At 36.1% G+C, this 22639-nt stretch overlaps 1 protein-coding gene across 4 annotated transcripts in view; it reads right to left on the reverse strand.

Moving 5' to 3' along the window:
- Positions 1-357: 357 nt before the first annotated feature.
- LOC131037634 (F-box protein At2g26850) overlaps positions 358-22639 on the reverse strand; it is a 56303-nt gene continuing 34021 nt past the window's right edge. For all 4 annotated transcript variants that reach the window (XM_057969824.2, XM_057969823.2, XM_057969822.2 and 1 more), the window contains exons 3-5: positions 1258-1430; positions 864-938; positions 358-682 (exon numbers count right to left, since the gene is read on the reverse strand). In XM_057969824.2, coding sequence (XP_057825807.1) covers positions 486-682; positions 864-938; positions 1258-1430 — 445 coding nt within the window. In that variant the 3' untranslated portion in view covers positions 358-485. The remainder of the gene's footprint in view (positions 683-863; positions 939-1257; positions 1431-22639) is intronic.

Genomic DNA, 22639 nt, shown 5'->3' on the forward strand with positions numbered 1-22639 from the left:
AATATTAAATTTACTAAATTTCAAGATTCATAAATTAGAATTATAGTCTATTTTGAAAAGGTTCTCAATTAATATATATTTATAATAAACATTATAGAAATATATATTACATATTAATATTAATGATGATCAATTAATAATTATTAATAACAAAATTCTAAATCTTAAATGTATTATAACAAGTTTCTAAATTCATATTAAAAAATAAAAACTATTCTAAAAATTTATATTAAAATATTTTTAAAAATAGAAAAAAAAATTATATCTTCTCTTTTCAAAATATTCTAAATCAATTTGTATTTTTATAATAAACATTATAAAATAATATATTATTATAAATTTAAATATTATATTATATTTATTTATAATATTTTTTAATGATTTTTTAATAACATAAAGTATCATATATACAGTTTTATGAAAATTTAGCATGTCAGTCCATACGGTCTAATAAATTTTTAAGTTGTCATGTACGGTCAGAAGTGTCAAAACGACCATTGACCATCAGATTCCAGGCTTGGTTGCAACCAAGCATTGATATCCTCCATATTCGTCAATTTTCGGATGCCTCCATAGAATCCATCAGACGCACTGCCAACTTCAGTAGCCCTATTTCTTCTTATTTGAAATCGTCTCCACGTTGAACCCACTGGATACTGCCTGAATTCAATCCAAAACATTTCTGCATCATAGCCCAATAAGAAGTCAGATAACTGAACACAATAATCCTTTGAATGATTTTACTGGATAGAAATACAATGACTGACAGTAAGTACATGAGCATCTGGAAAGTACATAACCATCATGGTCAGATAAATCATGTAAAAAGGTAGTTTATGATGCCACACAATATAGAAGAATACCATCAAGATGGCAACTGCAGTTCTGATTTTCACTTATACAATTATCTGCATGGCCAACTATTGCATACCACCACTCTGCACATTACATAAATATTCTGGCTCAGAAAAATACATCAAGCATCTACTTCTAACAAGACACTAATGGGAATGTTATAACAAGACAGCAAACCAATTCAGATCAATCTTGTACAGATTATGAGAGCACTGAAAGGGTTTGCTTGTACCAGTTACTTAAATATCAGATGTCATTCTAAAGGTTTTGTTCTAAATTCAAATTTAATTCATGGACATTTGTACTGGTTACTAGTCCATTTCTAATAAATATTACCATCTATTTCCAGACAAAAGAAAACTTTGGTATGATCCTTAAATTGTTTAAGAGTGAGTAAAATACCGTAAGGCCAATTTTGATTCATTCTCCATTGGATTTCTATATGATCTCCAGGCCTCAGTTCGTTTAGAACATCTGGAATATATAACTCACTGGGAGATGTCATAACAGGTGGTTTCCTGATGCGCTCCCATGATATCCCATTCACAATGTTACTTGCAGAACGGGACAAGTACCTGTAGTCCATTAGAAAGAAATCAATGAAATGTCCATCTGAAAGTACAAATGCCAGACCTGCTACGGAAAGTACAATTAGTTTAGAAAAACTACAAATGTTGTGAGTTTAAAGATCCTGTTCATAGAAGTCCAAACACTACAACTATGTTTATAAAGCTTCCATTGTATTAAGAGAACAAAGTGACATGACACTAACTGTTTCCCAACCTTCACCCAAGTAGAAGCTTCAGAAATTCAAAGAAATCTATGCAAGAAAGTGAGATATAAAATGGTTAATGATCTATTTCATGTTCATAAAGGCAATGCTAAGAGCAAAATGCAAACATAATAGGGTCAAGCCATGCAAGATTGTTATATTTCGTGCATTTATCCTTTTGTTAAAAATTATAATTGCCACTCTGTGATATGCACTTGACAATCAGGTACCTATAGCCCCATCACTAGCCACTTAACTGAATTCTATTTTAATTGGTAAGAATACCAATAACATTTAACATAAGGAACCTAGATCTTTATCTGGGGTTTGAAATTGAAAAGACTAATTTCTCAAATAGATGACACTTTGACTGGAATTGGATCAGGCATTTTATTATACTTTCTTCTCTTAATATTAAGATTATTTACAGATTTCCCCCTAATCCAGCCAATGTATCTGAGATGAATCACTGATCTACAGGCTTACTCAACTGAGAATATACTATCAGCCACTAACTTACAGACACAGCACAATTGACTGTATTTAACCCCTACTGTAAATAATCTTAGATCAGAGATTAATGTAAATCCTTTATTGACAGATTTCTTTTGGCATTCATCTATCGGTAGAGTTAAAACACATTACATTTTTATACATAAAATGACTCTTCTGAAAGTAGATATGCTGCATCAGATCACAAATTCCAAAATTCATAATGGATCTCCGCAGTTAACATTCAATTATCAGACAATTCAATACTCAGTATTTTTGTTATCCCTGGTATGCAATCTATACAGATATATCCAATTTACAGATCAAAGGAAACGTATGTACTGACCAATGTACTTCGTACAACTGAACAGAGTACCCCAACTCATTATTCCTTGATGACATTTTGCCCGTATGTCATGCCCGCCTAAAATTAATACAAATCAAATTTGCTGGCAGACCCCCTTTTATATTGGCGGCCAAATCAGAATTTTAATAGCATTTAAATAAATTAAATTGCTGAACGACCCCCTTTTATAATGGCCAATTCATGTTGATAGCCGACCTGTTTTGTTTAAACTAAATTAAACTTTTATTGTTTAAGGCCGACATCTCCTTGCATTGCCACCCAATTTTTAAAAAGGGAATTTAAACAATAAAATATAATTTATTTGATGCTGGCCAATCTCATTGAGAAGGCATTACCGTTAAATGAGGAGGTGCATGTGAGTTGATAAATAGAGGTTTTTGAGGGAAATGTAAGCAATCATAAGAATATTTGTGTGTGGGAAGAGCAGAATTAAGAGACTAATACAGCAGATTTGTATGAAATATTTGAACAGATTTATGAGACTGGGTTGATTTCTTTTTCTGAAAATAACAAGGGACCAATCTCATTAATCAAGCAAGCAGCAGGGTAGAACATCGAACAGGATAAGATCTGATTCAAGACAGTTATACTCAGAAATACAGAAACTAGATACTTGTTGGTAAACAGATCCGTCACTTTGAAATGTTCTACTATGTGCCCCAATGGAGGAGTGACAAAAAGTTCCCAATAGTTGGATAGATCGTTCTTTGGACACGATCTTCCTCTGCTTTTGAGAGGGGCAGCTCCCTCATATGATAGGGGTATTTGTAATTTTCAAATTTAATTAACTTGAAAAGGGAAAGAGGAAAATAACTATAAATGAAATTTAAAGAAATCTACACAACAAGCCTATGATTGCCATTAAGATTTCATTGACTTCTAACACTATCACTATCAACTTTAGACTACACATAAGAAGGTAGTGAAATAAAACATTAAAGTTTGCATAACACCTATATACTCCAAAGATACCAAAGAAGTCTATAATGTTATATGACCATTGTCTTCATGAAACCAGGAAAGTAATTTGCAAGCTTGTTATTTCAATATCACACGATAGTTACATAACATTGAGCAAATGAATACTTAACAACCATGGAAACACTTCCAATCTGCCTTGTATTCAAAATGATGAAGTTATACAATCCAAAATTTTAGTTGTCCCAAACTCACAAAGTCCAAAAAGTCCTCCTACTATCTATCTTTCTAACATTTATAGCCTCTCAAAATAACCACCTCATAACCAACTTTGATTTTGAGTTAAAAACTAACTCGTTTCTGCGTAAATTACAATGAGTTAATAACTAGCATATTTATGCGTGGAAAAAGTCAACCTACTAACCTTGACTCTATGAGAAGAGAATCACAATTTATACAATGAAACCAAAAATAAACTTGAGACTAACTAAGAAAAACATGACAAAGGAGAATATACAAAGATATAAACATGGTGTTAATTCTCGATATCATGGAGGAGCATGCTAGTTGATTATTTGATTTTGCTGAATTGGTGTTTTAGCCTTGAATAACCTATATGCTTTGAGAGCATCTACCATGAACTTGTACCTGGGAATGATCACATTGTCCATTTTTTATTTGGTAGTAGCTTGGCCATCCTGAATGTTAAACAAATCATGATAGTATGAAGGCATGTCACAAGCATCTAATGCAACTAATATAACATTGAGTCTCTTCATTCTATTTGCATCTGAAACCTGTACATCTGCTAATTCGGTATTGACTCTGTTATGAAACTTGCTTAAGAGCACTTGACTGTCCATTTGCTGAAATTGCTCCTTTACTGATATATCACCAATGATATTCATTGTGTCCTCTATTACCTTCATTTTTGTTTGTTCACAAGTTATCAAGAGTTTTCGATATTCACCCAAGCATTGCTTGATATTCTCCAATTTCCAACTTACACTCTTGCACCATGTACTGGATTGATTTTCTTCTTTATGAGAGAAGACTTTTTCAGCAATGAGTACATCCATATCTGTTTTTGCTACCCTTTGAAATTCTTTCGAAGTATCCTGCCAAGATATTTCTTGTTCTTTGGCATTCTTCAATTCTGTTGCAATTTCCTATTCCTATGCATCAAGTTTCATATGAACATCCTTGGCCTTCTCAATGAAGTCTAATGATTCTGACTTCATTTGATTAATCCACTCCTCTAATATCCTACTCTGTTTCTTGCATTTATGTATATCTTCCATTGCCTTCTTTTTATTAATTCCTTCTGTATGTACCAATGCCAAAGTTGAGGCTAACTCCAATTGTGTATCTGAAGAATCCATAATAGATTTGATATAGGATGAAATAACCTATATTTGCTGCTTTAGTTGATCCTTTGTTTCCTTATCTTTATTTGCTTTGTCAACAAGAGTAGCTGCTGAAATTTGAAAATTATGGACAGTTCCCTCGTGTTGTAGGACCTAAATCTAGCTGTGTCATGTTAAAATATGCCTCATTAGCTTTGTTGTGACGTTTTCACACATCACCCCATTGCAAATGGGGACCCCCTTCTTTTTAGGCCCTCTCAGTTTTTTGGCTTGCGTTTTTGTGGTCTTTTCGCAACATTCTTGTCAATCTCTCTGCTTTGCAAGTGTTTGGGAGTCATATTGATTAAATATGCTTCTCTGTCAAGCAAATTCTGTGAGGTCTAGGGCCTGTTTTGTCCTCTTTCTAGGGTTTTGCCTTTTGTCCTAGATTTTAGGGGTTCCTGTTAGGGTTTCGGAAAAACTAAGCGTACGACTAGAATCAGGGCCCTTCAAGGGACCTCCCGGTGAAATTTGAGTCCAAACGGAGCAACTTTCTAGTTTTAGAAAGTCCCTATTTTTTAGGGATTTTTCCAAGTCCCAAAATGTCGCCATTTTGCCAAAAATCAAACTTACTATTTTTAGTAATTTCTATTTTTAGTAAATTTCTATTTTTAGTAAGTCATCCGGCGTCCTGTCTTAGGCTCTAACTCTAACATTTTGGAAAGTTTCTATTTTGGAAAAATCTATTTATGGCAGGATCAGGCTAGCATACAGCGGAAAATCAACATGCACAATCACTTCTAAATCTGGAAAGTTGAAAGCAGACAAGCAGGGGTCTAAAATGACTAAATGTGAGAATCATCTCTGAAGTGGAAGGTCAAAATATTCTAAGTCTGGAAGCCATTCACAAGTGCAATAATCCACTTCTCCATGGACAGAGCAAAAATGCGCTCAAGTCTAGTCTGGGGCGCTGAAACCAAGGAGGCATTCACAAGTGCAATTTTCGGCCTCTCCATGGATGGAGCAAAAATGCGCCCAGGTCTGGTCTGGGGCGCTGAATCCATGAAGACATTCACAAGTGGAAAATTCATGAATCCTTGGCGTGGTAAAATTTCACCCAAGCAGAGAATTTGAAATTTTGCCTAAGGCACGGAATCCAAGGAGTCAAGGAAGGTTAAAAACAAAAATTCCCCTCGAGCGAATTTTCAAATATGCTATTTATAGACATCAAACCCTGGCCAAATATAGAATTGTTTTATAGATTCCGAATCAGGATGAAATTCCCCATCCAGTGAACCTGGCTCCTAAATTTTAGGAGGATCCCTAAAAAATAGGGATGTTGAAAAAGAGGCATGGACAATTCACAAAGTAATGGAAATTCCTTCCTTCAGGATATAATTCCAGGAAAGGTGAAAAATTGACTAAGTGTTGGAAATTCCTTCCTTCATGACAGAGTTCCTGAAAAACGTGAAAATTTGGCTAAGTGTTGGAAATTCCTTCCTTCAAGACAGAATTCCAGGAAAGATGAAAATTTGGCTAAGTATTGGAAATTCCTTCCTTCGGGACAAAATTCCAAGCATGGAAGAAATACACCCAAGGATGAATTGAACATAAAATTTCTAAGGCAAGGAAGGAATCAGGGATGAACTGAACATGAAATTTCCCCTCCAGGAAAAAATTTGAAAAATCCATGCTCAGGCATCAAATCACATCCAAATTTCAAAAGTTTTACAAATTTGGATTCGTAGGAGAATTTTCTCTCTCCTGGACCGTGGAACCCTAATTTGGAAATTTTCCTAAAAAATAGGAAATGTGCAAAATTGATGAAAAACCTTCTCTGAGCAAGGAAAGTTGAAGAGACTTCAAGAAAATTCTTCCTGAATCGAATTTTCCTTCTCCAACAATTCCAGATGTGCAGGAGCGGATATACAACGACGGGGTCCACTTGCATGGCAAGGATCTATTGAACACATGGCAGTAGAGTGGCGCATTCATTACCAGAATATTTGACCAAATGGCAACCTGGTCATTGCATGATGAATTTATGGCAGATTCCTTTTGCATGCAGCCGCCGCATGTGGAAATGATGGACCATTTATGACATAATGGGGTGATTTTTGCATGGATGAATATTCAACGCATGTTGGGCGAATTTGAAGGAGGTGGTGCATTTAATGCGCAGTGGATGCTATTTTGGGTACTTTTGAATTAATTGTACATGGACATGATGGGTTATTAATTGGAGATTCCCACCTTGTTGCATCTTGAGTGGAGAATCTTTTAGGGAAAACCCTAATTAGGGTTTTGCATGTAGCCAGGGCTTGAAGCCTATATAAGGGATGACCCCCCTCATTTGTAGAGGAGGGAGCTTTGTATGAAATTGTTGCGATAAGTTTTTGAGAAAATAATAGTGAAGCATTGTTCTCTGATGGTGTCCACTTGAGTTATTTTTTCAAAACTTGCATGGTTTCACCTTCCTCACTTAGATTAGAAGTAGTAAAGTGCTTTGATTTCAATGGAGAATGTAATGGTGTGTGATGAATTTCCATGGTTCATACTTTTTGTATCTTGCTGATTGTAAGTTGCAGTGTAAAGTTAGCTTGAGCCACTAAACTTGTGCTAAGTTCAGTTGTGGATAGTCGTTTGGATTGCGCCGTTTTGGGTATTCAAATGCACTTTCTCAATTTGAAAATCCTTCAATATCCTCAGAAGATTGCACCGGTTCTTGCGGAGTTGTAGTTGAACTTGGCGAAGCAGAGCTTGGTTTATTTGAAATTTGTCCACCAGAGCACTATTCATGTTATCACTGCCCTTAGGAGTAGATTTAGATCCTTCTGAACCCTTTCCCTTTTCTTTCAATTCATTTTAGTCCGTTTCAAGTAGCAGCATCGCAAAATTGTCATATCCAATGATGGAGTTCCAGCCACAACAAAGAAGTGAAAGAATGATGCAAACGTAAGGCCCCTTGGATTACCAGCAAACACATCAGCCAACTGAGTCACATCCACGCATTGAACGAACCTTGGAGTCGATTGTTTGAACTTCTTGCAATCTTAGCATACAATCGCACTTTGATCAAGAGAGAGTGAAGTGACCGTTAGGCAACTTTATTCTGTGTTCGACGCTGTCATAAAAAACACATCAACAAGCTTCACTTACATCTTTTTCAACAATAGGTTGGGCTACCTCAACACATAAATTTCCTGATGAAGGATTAATTCCCAATCTAGATGCAACTTTTGTTTTCTTGGGTTTGGCTATCCTATGAAGTACATTTGCAACTACGTCAAAACTAGGAGCTATTAGCTCAATAGTTCTCTTCTTATTCTGCAAACTCTGTTGTGACCAGAATGATGAAGATGATGGTAATGATTCTTGATTATTCACAAATGTCGAGGTTAAAGATGTTAGGTTATTTGGGAAGAGTGGAGATTGAACTTCAGTATGGACATCGTTCATTTCAGCTTCCTCATGAATGGCAAAATCATCATGTTGGGACGATGAAATAATGATAGAAGGTGATACAGAAGGAATTTGCTAATTATCAACATTGGGAGGATGTTGAGGTGAAATACTTTCTAACTCAGCTTCAAGCTCTTGGGCAAGATTCATTGTCTTTCCTTTTGTTTTTGATCTCTTTTTCTTAATGACAGAGCTAACTTCACATGCCTTTGCAAGATCCTTCCCTTTTTTTGGATCTTCTCCATCATCACCTCACTTGGATATATTTTGGTGTAGACTCGTCACTGGGTTTGATCTTTGCAAATTAGCTGGAATAGAGGAACTTCCTTGTGCTCCACTTCTATCTTTTGAGGAATTAGCTTTATATGAAGGCCTAGTTGCCGTAGCCTCAATCCTCTTACCTTTAACCCATTCAAGCGTCCTTCGAACCACATAGAATGATCTTTCCTGAATACTTCTTATTTCTGAAATTGACCAATTGATGGGTGGAAGTGGAAGAAGTTGAATCCTCTCAAAGTAAAAACCATCGATCAAATCAGATTCATCATCCTCAATGCCATTCACATTTATTTCAATTCTATAGTCAATTATCTGCTTGATAGAAAACCTCATCCAATCCCTCTTCCGTACCTCAAAATCATCTTCACAATCTTGCCAAAAATCTTCTATATCAGGAAAGTGCTCAAATCCGGCACCAAGTTCCAACTCTCCTATAGCATACCCTTTGCTATCGAAAGGAAACCTCATATCATAAGGATACATGTGAATCTTTGCTATAGACCTCTCGATATTTGAGCATCTGTGTAGCTCTCACAGCTGTAATAACCGAGTCCAATGGGAAAAGAGATAATACTTTTTCTTTTATTCCGGCAAATTTTGTTGACTTGTGCAATCTGCCTGCATACCTCAATGAGGATCAACTTATCTTCAACAAACCTTGGCAACATGAGAGGGCAGCCATCATAACCTCCTATCCAAATGTATGTGAATTTCAGAAACTGTATGAAGTAACTACCATACTTCTGAACCAATGTTGTTGCTTCTGGAGATATTCTGAGTCCAATATTACCCTGTAGTTCTCATACTATCAACATAGTAAAGGCATCATTAACTCGACTAGAGTGATGATAGCTTTCCTCCAACTGCAGCTGCGGATGATAATTGTAAATCTGAGTTGCATCATCATAAATACCTTCAGCATTCAATCCTGGTCGTTTCTTCATCCCAACAATGGCATAGAAGAGGTATGATGTCATAAGAAATTATAGTTTTTCTTCAATTTGAGTAGCTGATCACAAAGATTATTACTAATAATCTCAGCCCAATTAATAAATTGTATGCCTTCACAGATGATATTGATAAACAAAAACATCCACCCCTCCAAGCCATTCGAGTCCTCATTTCCTGTGACCCAGTTCAAGAAAATAACCATATTAGCTATATCCTCCATCAACAGACCTGTGAATTATTTTAGGAAGATGTGTTTTTCCTTTCCTTGGTTTTGCCAACCATTTTCTAGCTATGTTATTCAAACACTGGGCTTCATTATTGATAAAATAATTATCTGCATACTCTCTATCTCCCTTTGTGAATTGGTCTCTAAAAGGCAATCTGAATATTATGGCAATAGAGACTGGATCAAGTTTAGCGACCACATTACCTTCTGCTGTCCTAATTTCTTTTGTATCCGGATTAAATGCTTTCATGCATTCCAAAACTAATTTTGGGCATTGGACTGATGTGGGGTACCCTACTGCGTGTGCCAATCCACTGTCTAGTAACCTCTAAGTTGTCAAAGTCTTGTCTTTCCTTTCCATCGATTTCCAAAAATCAGAAAGACTCGCATTTCCCAATTTAGTATCCCCAATATCTGGAAGCATGCATTTGAGAATGGGTGCGTAATCAGGGCTATGAAATTTATACTTCATTATGACAATAAAACTATCACTCACTTAGCCCTATTTTTAATGTGTGCTTGCAACTACTTTAAATCACCAAAATGACACATGTCATATCATTGCCACAACAGTTGCTCACACTCTATGCTTGATAGATGTTTATAACTTGCACCAAATCTTCTGATGTTGACGCAGATCTGCGAACTTGACAATGCACACCTTACTATTATGCGTTGGTGGGTATCCATTCGCTGCCCCAAAACTCATATTTCAACACAATGAGAAGGATATGAGCAAAGGTTGCGGAACTTAACTTTGCATCTGCCATTTGTTTCAAGACACTTTGTTAAACAGTTCACATGCTTTGTTTATGCATTCACAATTTGGTTTGGACTATACGCACAGGCTGCCATATTAAACATTCCATGAGATGATACCCCCCTTGAAACGTCATTGTCTTTGGTTTCTCCTCTGACAGCTCACGGCTTCTACATTTAACATGTCTTGTGCTTTTGCTAAACTTCACGATTTGCAGTCATATCTGCCAGAGCAATTGCACCTTTGTTATGCTTCCACTGTTTGCAGCTATTCAAACACATGATTCCAAGCAAATCACAGCTTGGGCTAGGATTCGACGGTTTGCATTCATATTTTCCCACGTTATTTTATCAAACAATTTGCAGCTTTTTCTATGCATTTACGGTTTTACCATACTTCCACGGTTTGCAGTCATGTCTTACAAAGTCGTTGCACCTTTACAAAAGCAATTAACAACTTTATCATGCGTGTACGGTTTGCAATCATGTCTTCCAGAGCAGTTGCAACGACAACCTCTGACGAAATCCCTCTATCTTTTATGCTTTGATAAATGTCCATACCCTGATCAAAAGCTCCCATTTAAAGGTTGTAGAATTCGGCCTTACATCTGCCAATTGCACTTGCATTCTGTCAAACAATTATCGTGCACGTATTATATCAAACAGTTCGCGTGCATTGTCTGTGCTTCCACGACGTGTATTGTCTATACTTCCATATTCTGCCTGAGCATTTTGTCAAATGTCACGTGCAATGTTGATTCGCCATGCTTCACGATTTGTAGTCATGTCTTCCAGAGCAGTTGCAGCTACAACATCCGATGATTTTCCTCTATCCCTTTTAAGCTTTGATGAATGTCAATAACCTGTTCATGAGCTCTCATTTTTGTATGGATGGGAAGGATGGCAAAATAACTTGTAGGATCAGATTTGCATCATTAACTATATTGTCTTCGCTTCCAATTTTACATACTGTGTAACGCCATGAGACTGCATTTCATTTGAGCATTTTTTTATATATCTTGTGAAAAAGGTTGAGAATGCTCCAAACGGAGCATTTCTAACCTTTTTATGTAAAGCGGGCCCACACAAAGTTAGGAAATAAGGTTAGAGATGCTCTGGTTTGGAGCATTCTTAACCTTTTCTTTTTGAGGTTATAAATTTGGGTTAAGAATGCTCGAAAACGGAGCATTCTTAACCATTTTCTTTCAAAGACTATGATTTTGACCTCCCAAAACCATTGACTACAAAGGGGAACAAAGGGGAAATGAAAATAATGATGTTTTAGATAATTTCTCCCTCAAATGAGAACAATATTAAAACCAATTTAAAATATTAAATTATTTTTGAAAAATAATTTAAATATTTTCAATTTAATGCCCAAACTTAGGAAAGACGGCCATATCTTTCAAACGGTAAGGAGTTAGGCTCTGAAATTTGAAACACATATTGATGGTAGAGAAATGAGAAAACGTCATCATTTATTCCTCATAACGATACCTAGGATGAGAGATTTTAATCATTTTTGGGTGAGGGACATCAAAATTTGAAAGTTTAAAATATGATAAACTATGAACTAGGTTCAAGCAAAAATTAGTCACATGACACAAAACGATGCTTAGGACATGTCTATCAAATGATTTCCCTCAATTCTTTATAATTTTCAAAACTCATTCATTTTTCATATTCTGACTGACAACAACCTTGGGTCACATGCTCACTCATTACGCATAAACACCTATTGGACCTTCATTCAACATTGAGACCAATTTGAAGTTCAAATTTTAGGTATGCCAAATATGGGGAAACAATACTATAACTGCAATTTGGTTTGAAGTATTGATTCTTATGATAGACAGCCTCTAGGATCATATTAGAAATTACTTGCTTATGAATAATATGTATGCAATCTGAAAATATAATATCATTATGTGATCTTAATATATGAAATATAGGCAGCAATATGCAATTCTTTATGTGTTTGCTGAAATCAATAATGGTAGGGATAATGAGGGAATCCAAGGAGGGGAAACAGCAATGAGGTCCTCTTCTAAACATGCCACCTCATGGTGGTGATCGGTGGTCCCATGAGGCCAAGGGGGCGCAAGGAGTGTTTGTTACATCCCACTTGTGTCCTAGTTGATTTTGTGCAGTATTTATGCCCTAATACATGTTAACCCTAGTGCATTTTGATATACTCGTATGATGTATAATGTGCCTAGTTTTAAGATTTAAATGATGGATTTGTTCAGATGATTATGCATATGTGAACAAAGATAATTATGCTTTCTATGCTGATTTGATGTACTTTGATTTATTAAATTGATGAAATTGCAGTTAACAATATGATATCATGTTTCACTTTTGTCATGATTTATTATTTGTCAGAACTAGAAAAGATTGGATCTAACCGATTTCCGTGGGCCAAGTGTGTGCAGGAGACCGTCGTTCTCCACAAAAGGAGGGAAAGTATCATCAAGTCGAGAAGTGAAAGGAAGGAGAGAACTCAATGCGGTTTAAAAACCCTAACCTAAGCCAGGTAAACCTATGTTGATCTTGTCAGACCATGTTAGCCAGTGTGCTAGGTAACCTGGTAGGTCAGTGCAGAGAATCTAGGGTTTGTCGACTTCTCGAAATAATTATTAATTATTAAAATTTAATTAACTATTTCGTTAATTATTAATCAAGTTGGTTGGACTAATGTTACTTATATTATATAAATATATATATTTATGTAAATGTATATATATGTTACATATATATCCTATACGAGTACCTGGGTATGGTAATACGTATACATGGTCGTATACGTACTACTGCAGTCAAGTATTCGTAGGGAGTATAGGTCGCATATATATAAATATAAATAAATAAGTATATTTAATTAAATTGTAATTTGTATGGCAATATTTATTTTTAATTAAATAAATTATCTTTTGCCAACTTTAAATTAGCATCTCTATAATCAAGTGAGGGTTATGTGAAAGGGAGATATGATGTTGTCCCTCCTAAAGTTGCTATGTGATTGGCTAAAAATATATTATGGCAATAGTGAGGAATATAAGTTTTAATTAGACCATTAATTTATCACTCCACTTTGCATATGATTTTATCGAGCATAAAGGGTTTTAAAAAAAAGAGATAAAGGAAAGCAATGCAATTTTTTTTTTTTTAAAGAAAAAAGAAAACATGTAATATCGCCATCCTATATACTTGAGATATCGGGCAAGTGAAGAAAAGAAGTTTTCATATTTCAAACACTTCATAGAATAGGGGAGAAAAGAAGATATTTTATTTTTGGGGGCAATTTGACGTGAGGAGTCGAAGTTTCTCCTGGAAGCCAAAAGGAAGATCACGTGAAACGTGAAGCATGCCCTGCGTGACTCCTAGGGCGGTTTGGGGAAAATTTGCCTAGTATTAGGGTGATTTGGCATCTAGGGAAATGTTTTTGGCATATTTAAGCAAAAAAAATGGAAAAGAGTGAGTATATTTTTACGTCTGGCTTCTGGAAAATGAGAGGAACGGGGGTTTTGTTGTGTGCTTTCTTTCATTCTCAACTCTGCTATTTGGTATTCTTGAGGGTTCTCAGACGAGATACTTCATATCACAGGTCATGTTATCTCTCAGACCTGCGATTTCCTCTTCTTCTTACCGTTATTTTCTCTTATGAAAAATTAAAAGAAAGAATTGCATTAATGCATTTGTGGTTTGTTAAATGCTGAAAGTCTGGAAATTTTTTATGACAAATCATGTGGGTTTGAAACCCTTCTGCACTCTTATGATTTATATTAGCTGCAGTTTCAGTTTTATCAGGTGATAACCAGCATGAAGAAATGTAATGTATTATGTTAGGGGTTTAGTCGTAATCTGAAATTGAAAAGTGCATACATGCTTTTCTCCTGTTATTACTTTGTTATTATTTCAGTAATAATTCTGTTTTTGGAAATTAAGGAGAGGGTTAACCCTATGCTATCAAATGTAATATGTAATGTATCTTCAGCTTTTGTGAGGAAACATAATTGGTACTGTTGAATCTAGGAAGGGTTTGGGCAGTTTAAAAATGGGAGAGAGACATACGTACCACAGCTGCATTACTTTATAGTTAACCAGATTTCCTGGCTGTCATTTTGTAAATTAGGAAGTAATTATTCTTCCAATCTGCTTTTATTTCATATATAGAGTAAGGGAGCTTACGTAGCTGTGACTGCATTTGTTTATATTTGTTCCTATTAATGTGAGGAGTTGTACTAGATTTTTATACATATATATTTGTATATACAGTAAGTATATATATAAATATGTGTGTATAAGAACCTAGACAACGTTTTCTTCAAGTCTGATGTAAAATGTGAAGGTATAAAAGAACCTATACTTCCGATGTTAGACAAGGGTTTGAATAGTTCGCAAATTCTAAGGAAATATAGACATTATCTTCTGCTGTAACTATGCTGTTAGCTTCTTGAACAACAAAACCCTGCTTCCCTCATAAAAGATTTTGGGCAAACTATAGATATCTAAGTTTGCTTATGCAGAACTACTGGCTCATTTTTATATCAGTGTTGGGTTAATGTATCGGCCTCTTGTAGGAACAGTCCATTCTATTTCCGTTATGGAAAGAAAGGGACTGATTCACTTGTATCTTTGTTTTTTTTACAAACTAAGCGAATAAGAATGTATGTAGTGTTATATACATATTTACATACATATACAACATGTATAAGTACTTGCATATACTAGGTTGTGTGTGTATGTAACCATGGAGGTATAATACTACATACTGGTATATGTATGATATATAGCCTGAATTCTTAAACTGCAAATTAACTGAAGGCAATTATAACCGCAAGGTCCCTCAATTTAGAATTGGAAACTTGCATAGTCTCATGTTTAGAAGACTGCTGAAACCTTAATCGAGTTTCCTCAATTTTACTTAAACCCGAACAACCGATCAGCAATATCAAATACACTATCTAATTGAGATTACTGGGCCTTAGTTCCCCTTTTGAGTTCAATTGAACTCCTAAAACCTAGACTTATTGCCGAGAAGCGTGAGATCATTGACAGTGCATAAATTCATGCTTACAGTGTAAAACCTTGGCCAAGGTGGTGTTGCGTAATGCATGCACTCGTCTGATCTTTAGCACCAGATACACCCCTAGTCAGAGCATCATACTAGTAGGGAGTTATCCTTAGTGTATGACCGACTAAGAGTGTAGGTCCTAACACCAAGTCTCAAATGGCATTGAGTTCTCTTTTTCCTTTACCTCCATGAGAAGGGTCGGGCCAGTCCAGAAGCATATGGCACGGGGGACTAGATAGTCCGTGGTTGGGCGGAAAAGCGCCCTAATAATACTTTCCCTCCTCACCAGTATCATGACAAAGTTGGAAGTTCAGAATTTAGCATCAGTGGAAAAGTAATCTCTAAACCCTACCTCTCTTTAATTTCATGCAAGTTATTTATTTCTTAAATCTTACATGTATGCTTAATTTTTAGTTCAATGTACTTAACATTTCAATTATCGTTATTCGTGTTCCTGCTTTGAATATAAAAAAAAAAAAAAAAAAAAAAATCCTTCTTGCCATGTTTATGTTAATGGCTATATTGCAACAATTAGATTATTGATTTGATATCTCTTTTTTAAAATTTTCAGTATGTTACAATGTTGCCATTGGGCTTAGGAGGAAACGACTTTCTGGACACCCTATTGTAGTTGCCTCAAACCCCTACCATGGTTGACCATGGGATTAAGGAATCCAAATCATAGGGAGGAAGATAATGGGAGGATGGAGAGGGTAATGGCTACGGGATTCCTCACTAGGTATGCCCCTTCATATGGATGGCAAAGGGCCACATGAGGCCAAGAGGGATGGTATATCCGCTCTTGGGCCTAGGGTAGAGGAACATTCAAGCACCCTAACATGCCTCCTTATCCTAGCTCTCCTATGGGTGAATTCCATCAACAAATTAGGTATATCATATGATTAAGTTAATGTTTCTCTATTCCATTCCTTGTTTTACTTGGAGTCATGATTTTAGGGCAAAAGCTAGGGCGTTTATAAAAAGGGACATTACATGGTATGTCAATGACAATTCAAACACCCTACTCCTCCAACGATTGATGTAGCTATGTCCCTCTTAACCTTGATCTCAGACAAGGATTGTGGCCTGTTGTGCATATCTTCCTCTATGACTGCGAATGATTTGGATTGGGTGAGTCCCAATTGCTATTTGAACAATATTAGTTTTGCTTGCCGAATGCTATGACGATCGATATGCATCCAGATTTGGGACTAAGTTTGCCTCTATTAATGTGTATTGCTAGCAATGATATCTCTTAGAATTGCTCCTAGAATGATCTCATAGGCCTGATCTAGACCATGGACACTCTCTCTATCAAATGGGTTTAGTTTCTCACCAATCTTCCCAGTGTATAGCCAATGATGAAATTGTAATGTCCTCTTCCTAACTAGTTCAGTATGGTGCACCATTAGCCTATTCAATGGGTTCCCGTAGGCTAATGAGTTAGGGTTAGGGAACATTTGGAAATATTTATTAAACAGGTTGGCAATATCAGATGTTTATTTGAGCTCTGGTGGTTATGATGTGTGAACTACTCTTTTCTAGAGTGATTTTGGTTGAGTTCTCCAATACTTACTATTTTTAGTAAGTCAGTTTTGGGCACCGACTGAGCCAATTAGCAGTGTTACTATTTTTAGATGTGTGAGTGAAAGTAGTGAATATCAATATCTCGATATTTGATATAGTCTAGTGATTTTATAAGATCATTTTATAGAGTTAAATTAAAGATGTAACTTTATTATTATTTAAATATTTTTGATAAAAGACCTCAGATACCGGTTCTTGGGGAAAAAGGTTGGGTCCGGGTCCTGGTTCTTGCCCGGGCTTGGTCCGAGCCTGGTTCTCCCTAGGTTCCACCTGGGCAAGACTCGAGTGGAACCCAGGGAGAACCCAAGTGGACCCGAGATAACCAAGGCCCATGGGTTCCCTCAAACGGGTCCCATGGGTCATACAAGTCAAAAAAGTATAACCAAACATGAAAATTATAGGTCAAAAAAGTCAAAAATGTATAAACAAACTTAAATCAGTTCGAAACTTGAATATTATCTTTTTTGCAAATTATGAATGTGATATTACATTTACAATATATGAATATCAGATTATTTATTGGCATTGGCAATTATGGATTTATGATTTATGATTTATCTGTTATCATTGTATGGGAAAGTTACATTGTATGTTTCATATTTGTAAGTTTGAAGTTTGAACTGTGAACATATATATTTATAATTTTGATGTTTAAACATATATATAATACATGACATGTATATATATATATATATATACGGACGAACCCGTACCTGTACCCAAGAAAAAAAATTTTGCCGAATCCACGAATTCGTACCCGAATCTGAACCTGAATCCGAACCCGAACCGGTTACTTAGTAAAAGACTATATGGAAGACAATATTAAAGTTAAGTGATTATAATAAATGGACCCTTTTAAGACTTGGATGCCACATTGGGGAAATAAAGTTAGTTTTAAATTTATTAAAAAGGCAAAGGCAAGAGAATGTAGCTTTTTGGGGAGGCTATTTAAGCATGCTTTTGGGAGTGCAGATTACATGTTGGAATTGATAATTTAATAAACTTCTTTCCTAGAGGAACTTGTTCTTCTTGAAGGTTTGTGAGGATGAAATGCCTTATAGGCAACATCTTCCACATTGGAGCTTTATTGGTGTTTCATATCTATCTTATTCTTTAGTTTTAGAGCTTCAGATTGACAGAGTTCATTCATTGCGTCTAATTAAGGAGGATTTATGAGATTATTGCACATTTGTTTGACCGTTTGTTGATTGTACCTTTTTAGTTGGTTGTACAACACTTCTTGGCTGGCCGTACTTTCCAGGATATCGCATGAGGGCTTGCAGAAGGGTTTGCTTAGTGTTTGGGGGTTGTTTGCTGGAGTTGAGAGACATTTTGGGCCTAGACCTTTAGTTCTAGCCATTCCATGGCCTTGGGAGGAGTTATTGAGGAGTGGCATGATAAACCTAGAGGATCCAGTTAGTACTGAGAGGGGGGTGAATCAATATTAACAAAAACTGAAACTTTCAACACCAAAATAGACTTATCTCAGATCTGAAAATATTCAAAACTTAAACCAAATCTTCATAACAGATTTCCTTATCAAATCTAGATAATCATTTCCTCTTATGCAAGCTTATTGATCAGATTAGTCATCAATACAATATCAGATCAACAAACACAATTACCAACTTATTAACTGATCATAATGCTTCATCAATCATATAATCATCAATACCGGTAATCACTTTAAGATCTCTGATAAACAAACATAAACTATCTTTACCGGTTAACAGAAATAAAACATGAACATCACAAGAAAAGCATACCACACATGAACACCATATTTTTCACGTGGAAACCCAAATAGGGAATAACCATGGTGGGAATTGGTACCCACAAATATTTTGCACTCTTTCGGAATGCGCCATGTTAGGAGCCAAGCCCAGTTAGAAGTTTAAAATGATGCCTTGTTAGGAGCAAACCCTATTGGGAGTCACCTAGTTAAGGGATTTACCTCATCCCTACTAGAAGCTTTGATCTGTTAGGATCAACCTCGCAAGAGGATTTAGAACTCAGATATTGAGTCAACCTGTTAGGGGATTTTACAATGTGAAGCTTGTTAGGACCTACCCGGTCAAGGGATTTTAGCTGTTGTAATTGTTAGAGAACAACAGTGAATGATCTGTGTATAACACTATACTGCTTGCTTGATCAGATCCAATTAAGTTCTAAGTCTGCATCTCTCTGGCAGATCTTCTCACAAACAGGTTCGGCTTCTCACACTTCTCAAAATCACCGACACTCTTAAACATTAACCTTGCCGACATAAATACTTTTTACAACTAGGTCGGCATCAAAACCCTAAGACTTACTACATAGATCATCACAGATCTTTACAACTCATTACAGATCATCATAGGGATCATTACAATCAATTACAAATCAATATCAGCTGTTGAATGATAATAAATCGTCACAACAAGTCGATCTGGTACAAAGTCAAACCCTTAGCACATTCTGCTAAGCACTTCGCACATTCCCAAGAAATTCGTTCTCCAAACGTGCCAAAACATCTTTCAAACTCATCACGCGGTTTGTGTTGCGTTATCATCAGCACGTGAACTTGATGTAGATCACCGCCAAACCAAAAATCATTACTGGTTAAGAGAATTCTTTACCGGTCCTTAAACCCTTCTTCAATCCTGGCAGAACTTCATCAGAAATTCAAAACATGCCTTCCAATAAACAGCATAGGATGCGGTTTCAGTTACATCCTCAAATCCATCATACAAGCTTATGTATCAAACCACAAGTCACCAAACATCGCCAATCACCCGATTCTATGAAGACTTATCTGCTTTACCGGTTAAGGTCCTAATTCACAGTCTTGTCGGTAAACTCTGTCAAACTCTTACTCTGGTAGACTAAATCACTTAGCCAACAAGTCAATCACCAAAAAAATCAACTGTAAACATCAATAAACATCAGTTGAACCTGGTTGACATCAATGAGAATATAAATAACTGATCATGTCATCTTCCTCTATCAGTACAGTCATCCACCATCATCTCATCTTCATTAGTTATGCCAAACATGCCAACAATCTCCCCCTTTGGCATTGATGGAAACACTAAATATCAACATACTCAACTCATGTTGTTCTGCTCTGTTCTGGACCTTCTCTACAACTCTTCACTTCTTTGTTGCATCTCATCTGCCGGTTACACTATATCTACTCCAACTAATCATATGTCTTCTCTTAATCATATTTATTCTCCCTATCATATTTCTTCTTCCCCTTTGACAACAATGCCAAAGGTGCATCAGCATCACAAATCATCAAGTCTGCTACAGTTGTTGTCTTCAACATGTCTGCATACACATCTAAGTTGCTCCCCCTGCGGAGTAGCCTGCATCTCATCAATCCAAAGTGAAAAATAGTCATGAAGCCCACTGGATTGATGCATACTGCATTCTACTTATGTCTGAGTAGGGGTCTGATCCCTAATTTACCTCTGAGATACTCAAAGGTTGTCTTCGGCAATGGTTTTGTGAAAATATCTGCTAATTGCTCTTTGCTTGTCACATACTCCATGCGGACTTGTTTTTCCTGTACTATTTCCCTTAGAAAATGATATTTCAATTCTATGTGCTTTGTTGTTGCATGTAACACGAGATTTTTCGAAATATTGATTGCACTAGTATTATCACAGTAAATAGTTACCGGTTCAGACATATCAAATCTGAAACCTTCAAGCACATGTCTCATCCAGATTGCCTGTGTGCAATTCATTGATGCTGCAACATACTCTGCTTCTGCTGTTGACTGAGAAACACAAGTTTGCTTCTTACTTGTCCAAGCAACCAATCTACCTCCAAGAAGAAAAGCTCCATCGGTAGTGCTTTTCCGGTCATCTACATTGCCTGCCCAATCTGCATCAGTAAACACATCCAAAGAGAAATTTCCTTTATAAGGATACCACAAACCATAAACTATTGTGCCTTTCAGGGACCGAAATATCCTTTTCACCACTACCAAGTGAGTCTCCTTGGGATCCTTTTGAAATCTAGCAACCAATCCAACAGCATGTGCAATATCCGGTCTTCTATGAACGGCATAATGCAATTTACCAATCATAGACCTGTATTCTTTCTCATTCATAGAAGGTGATTCATCTTGCTTAGACAACTTGCAACCAGTCACTATCGGAGTACCAACCGGTTTACAATCTTCCATGCCAGATGATTTCAACACCTCTCTGACAGATAAAAATTCCACCATCCAACTGCTGAACCTGCAACCCAATAAAAAAATTAATCTCTCCAATAAGAGACATCTCAAATTCCTTTTTCATCTCCTCAGCAAAATCCATGCATAAGTCATCATTACCACCAAAGATAATGTCATCCACAAATACTTCAGCTATCAATACTTTCTCTCCATCAGTCTTTAGATATATGTTATTGTCCTCACTGATACGCTGGAATCCTATCTTGATCAGGTGTGCATGCAACCTTTCAAACCATGCTCTCGGTGCTTGCTTCAATCCATACAGTACCTTATGTAGTTTGCAAACCATATCTTTGTCTTCAGACAAAACAAATCCATCCGGTTGCTCAATGTATACTTCTTCTTCAAGGATGCCATTGAGAAAAGCTGATTTAACATCCATCTAATAGACTTTAAATCCTTTAAATGCAGCATAAGCAAGTAGCATTCTTACTCCTTCCAATCTCGCCACAGGTGCAAAGGTTTCACCATAATCTTCTCCTTCTTCTTGTGCATAGCCTTTGCAAACCAATCTTGCTTTATTTCTCACAACCTTTCCTTCTTCATTTAGCTTGTTTCTAAAATCCCATTTGGTTCCAATCACATTCTAGTCTTCCGGTCTGGGAACAAGTGACCATGTCTTGTTCTTATCTATCTGATCTAACTCCTCATTCATTGCACTAATCTAGTCATCATCCTTTAATGCCTTTCTTACTATTTTCAGCTCAATAGTAGAAATCAGACAAGAATTTTCTCTGATTTTCCTCCTTGTTTGTACTCCAGCATGTTTATCTCCAATTATTTGTTCTTCTCAATGATTTAACCTAACATACCTTGGAATAACTGGTTTTGGTGTTGTGCTTCCTGCTTCATGTCCTTCATCTTCTTCATCGCTCTCTGCATTTACCGGTTGAGCACCTATTTCTGCAACATTTTGCTCATCAGTCTTCTACACTTCCGATTCTATGAACACAAGTCTTTCTTCATCTTTCTCAAGCTTGGATTTGTTGGACTCACCAGATTTCTCATGGAGTTCATCTATCTTCACATTAGCACTCTCAATGATCTTCTTAGTTCTCTTATTATAACATTTAAATGCCTTACTCTTTGTAGAGTAACCAAGAAAAATGTCGTACTCTTTGTAGAGTAACCAAGAAAAATGTCTTCATCACACTTAGCATCAAATTTTTCAGTGTAATCATCTCTCTTAATATAACATTTACTCCCAAAGATTTTGAAATAGCTTACACTAGGAGTCTTTCCATGCTATAATTCATAAGGTGTTTTGTTATTACCTTTTTTGACAAGTACCTGGTTCAAAGTATAGGCAACAATATT

This window comes from Cryptomeria japonica, chromosome 11 (genome assembly GCF_030272615.1).
Source record: "Cryptomeria japonica chromosome 11, Sugi_1.0, whole genome shotgun sequence".
NCBI lineage: Eukaryota > Viridiplantae > Streptophyta > Pinopsida > Cupressales > Cupressaceae > Cryptomeria > Cryptomeria japonica.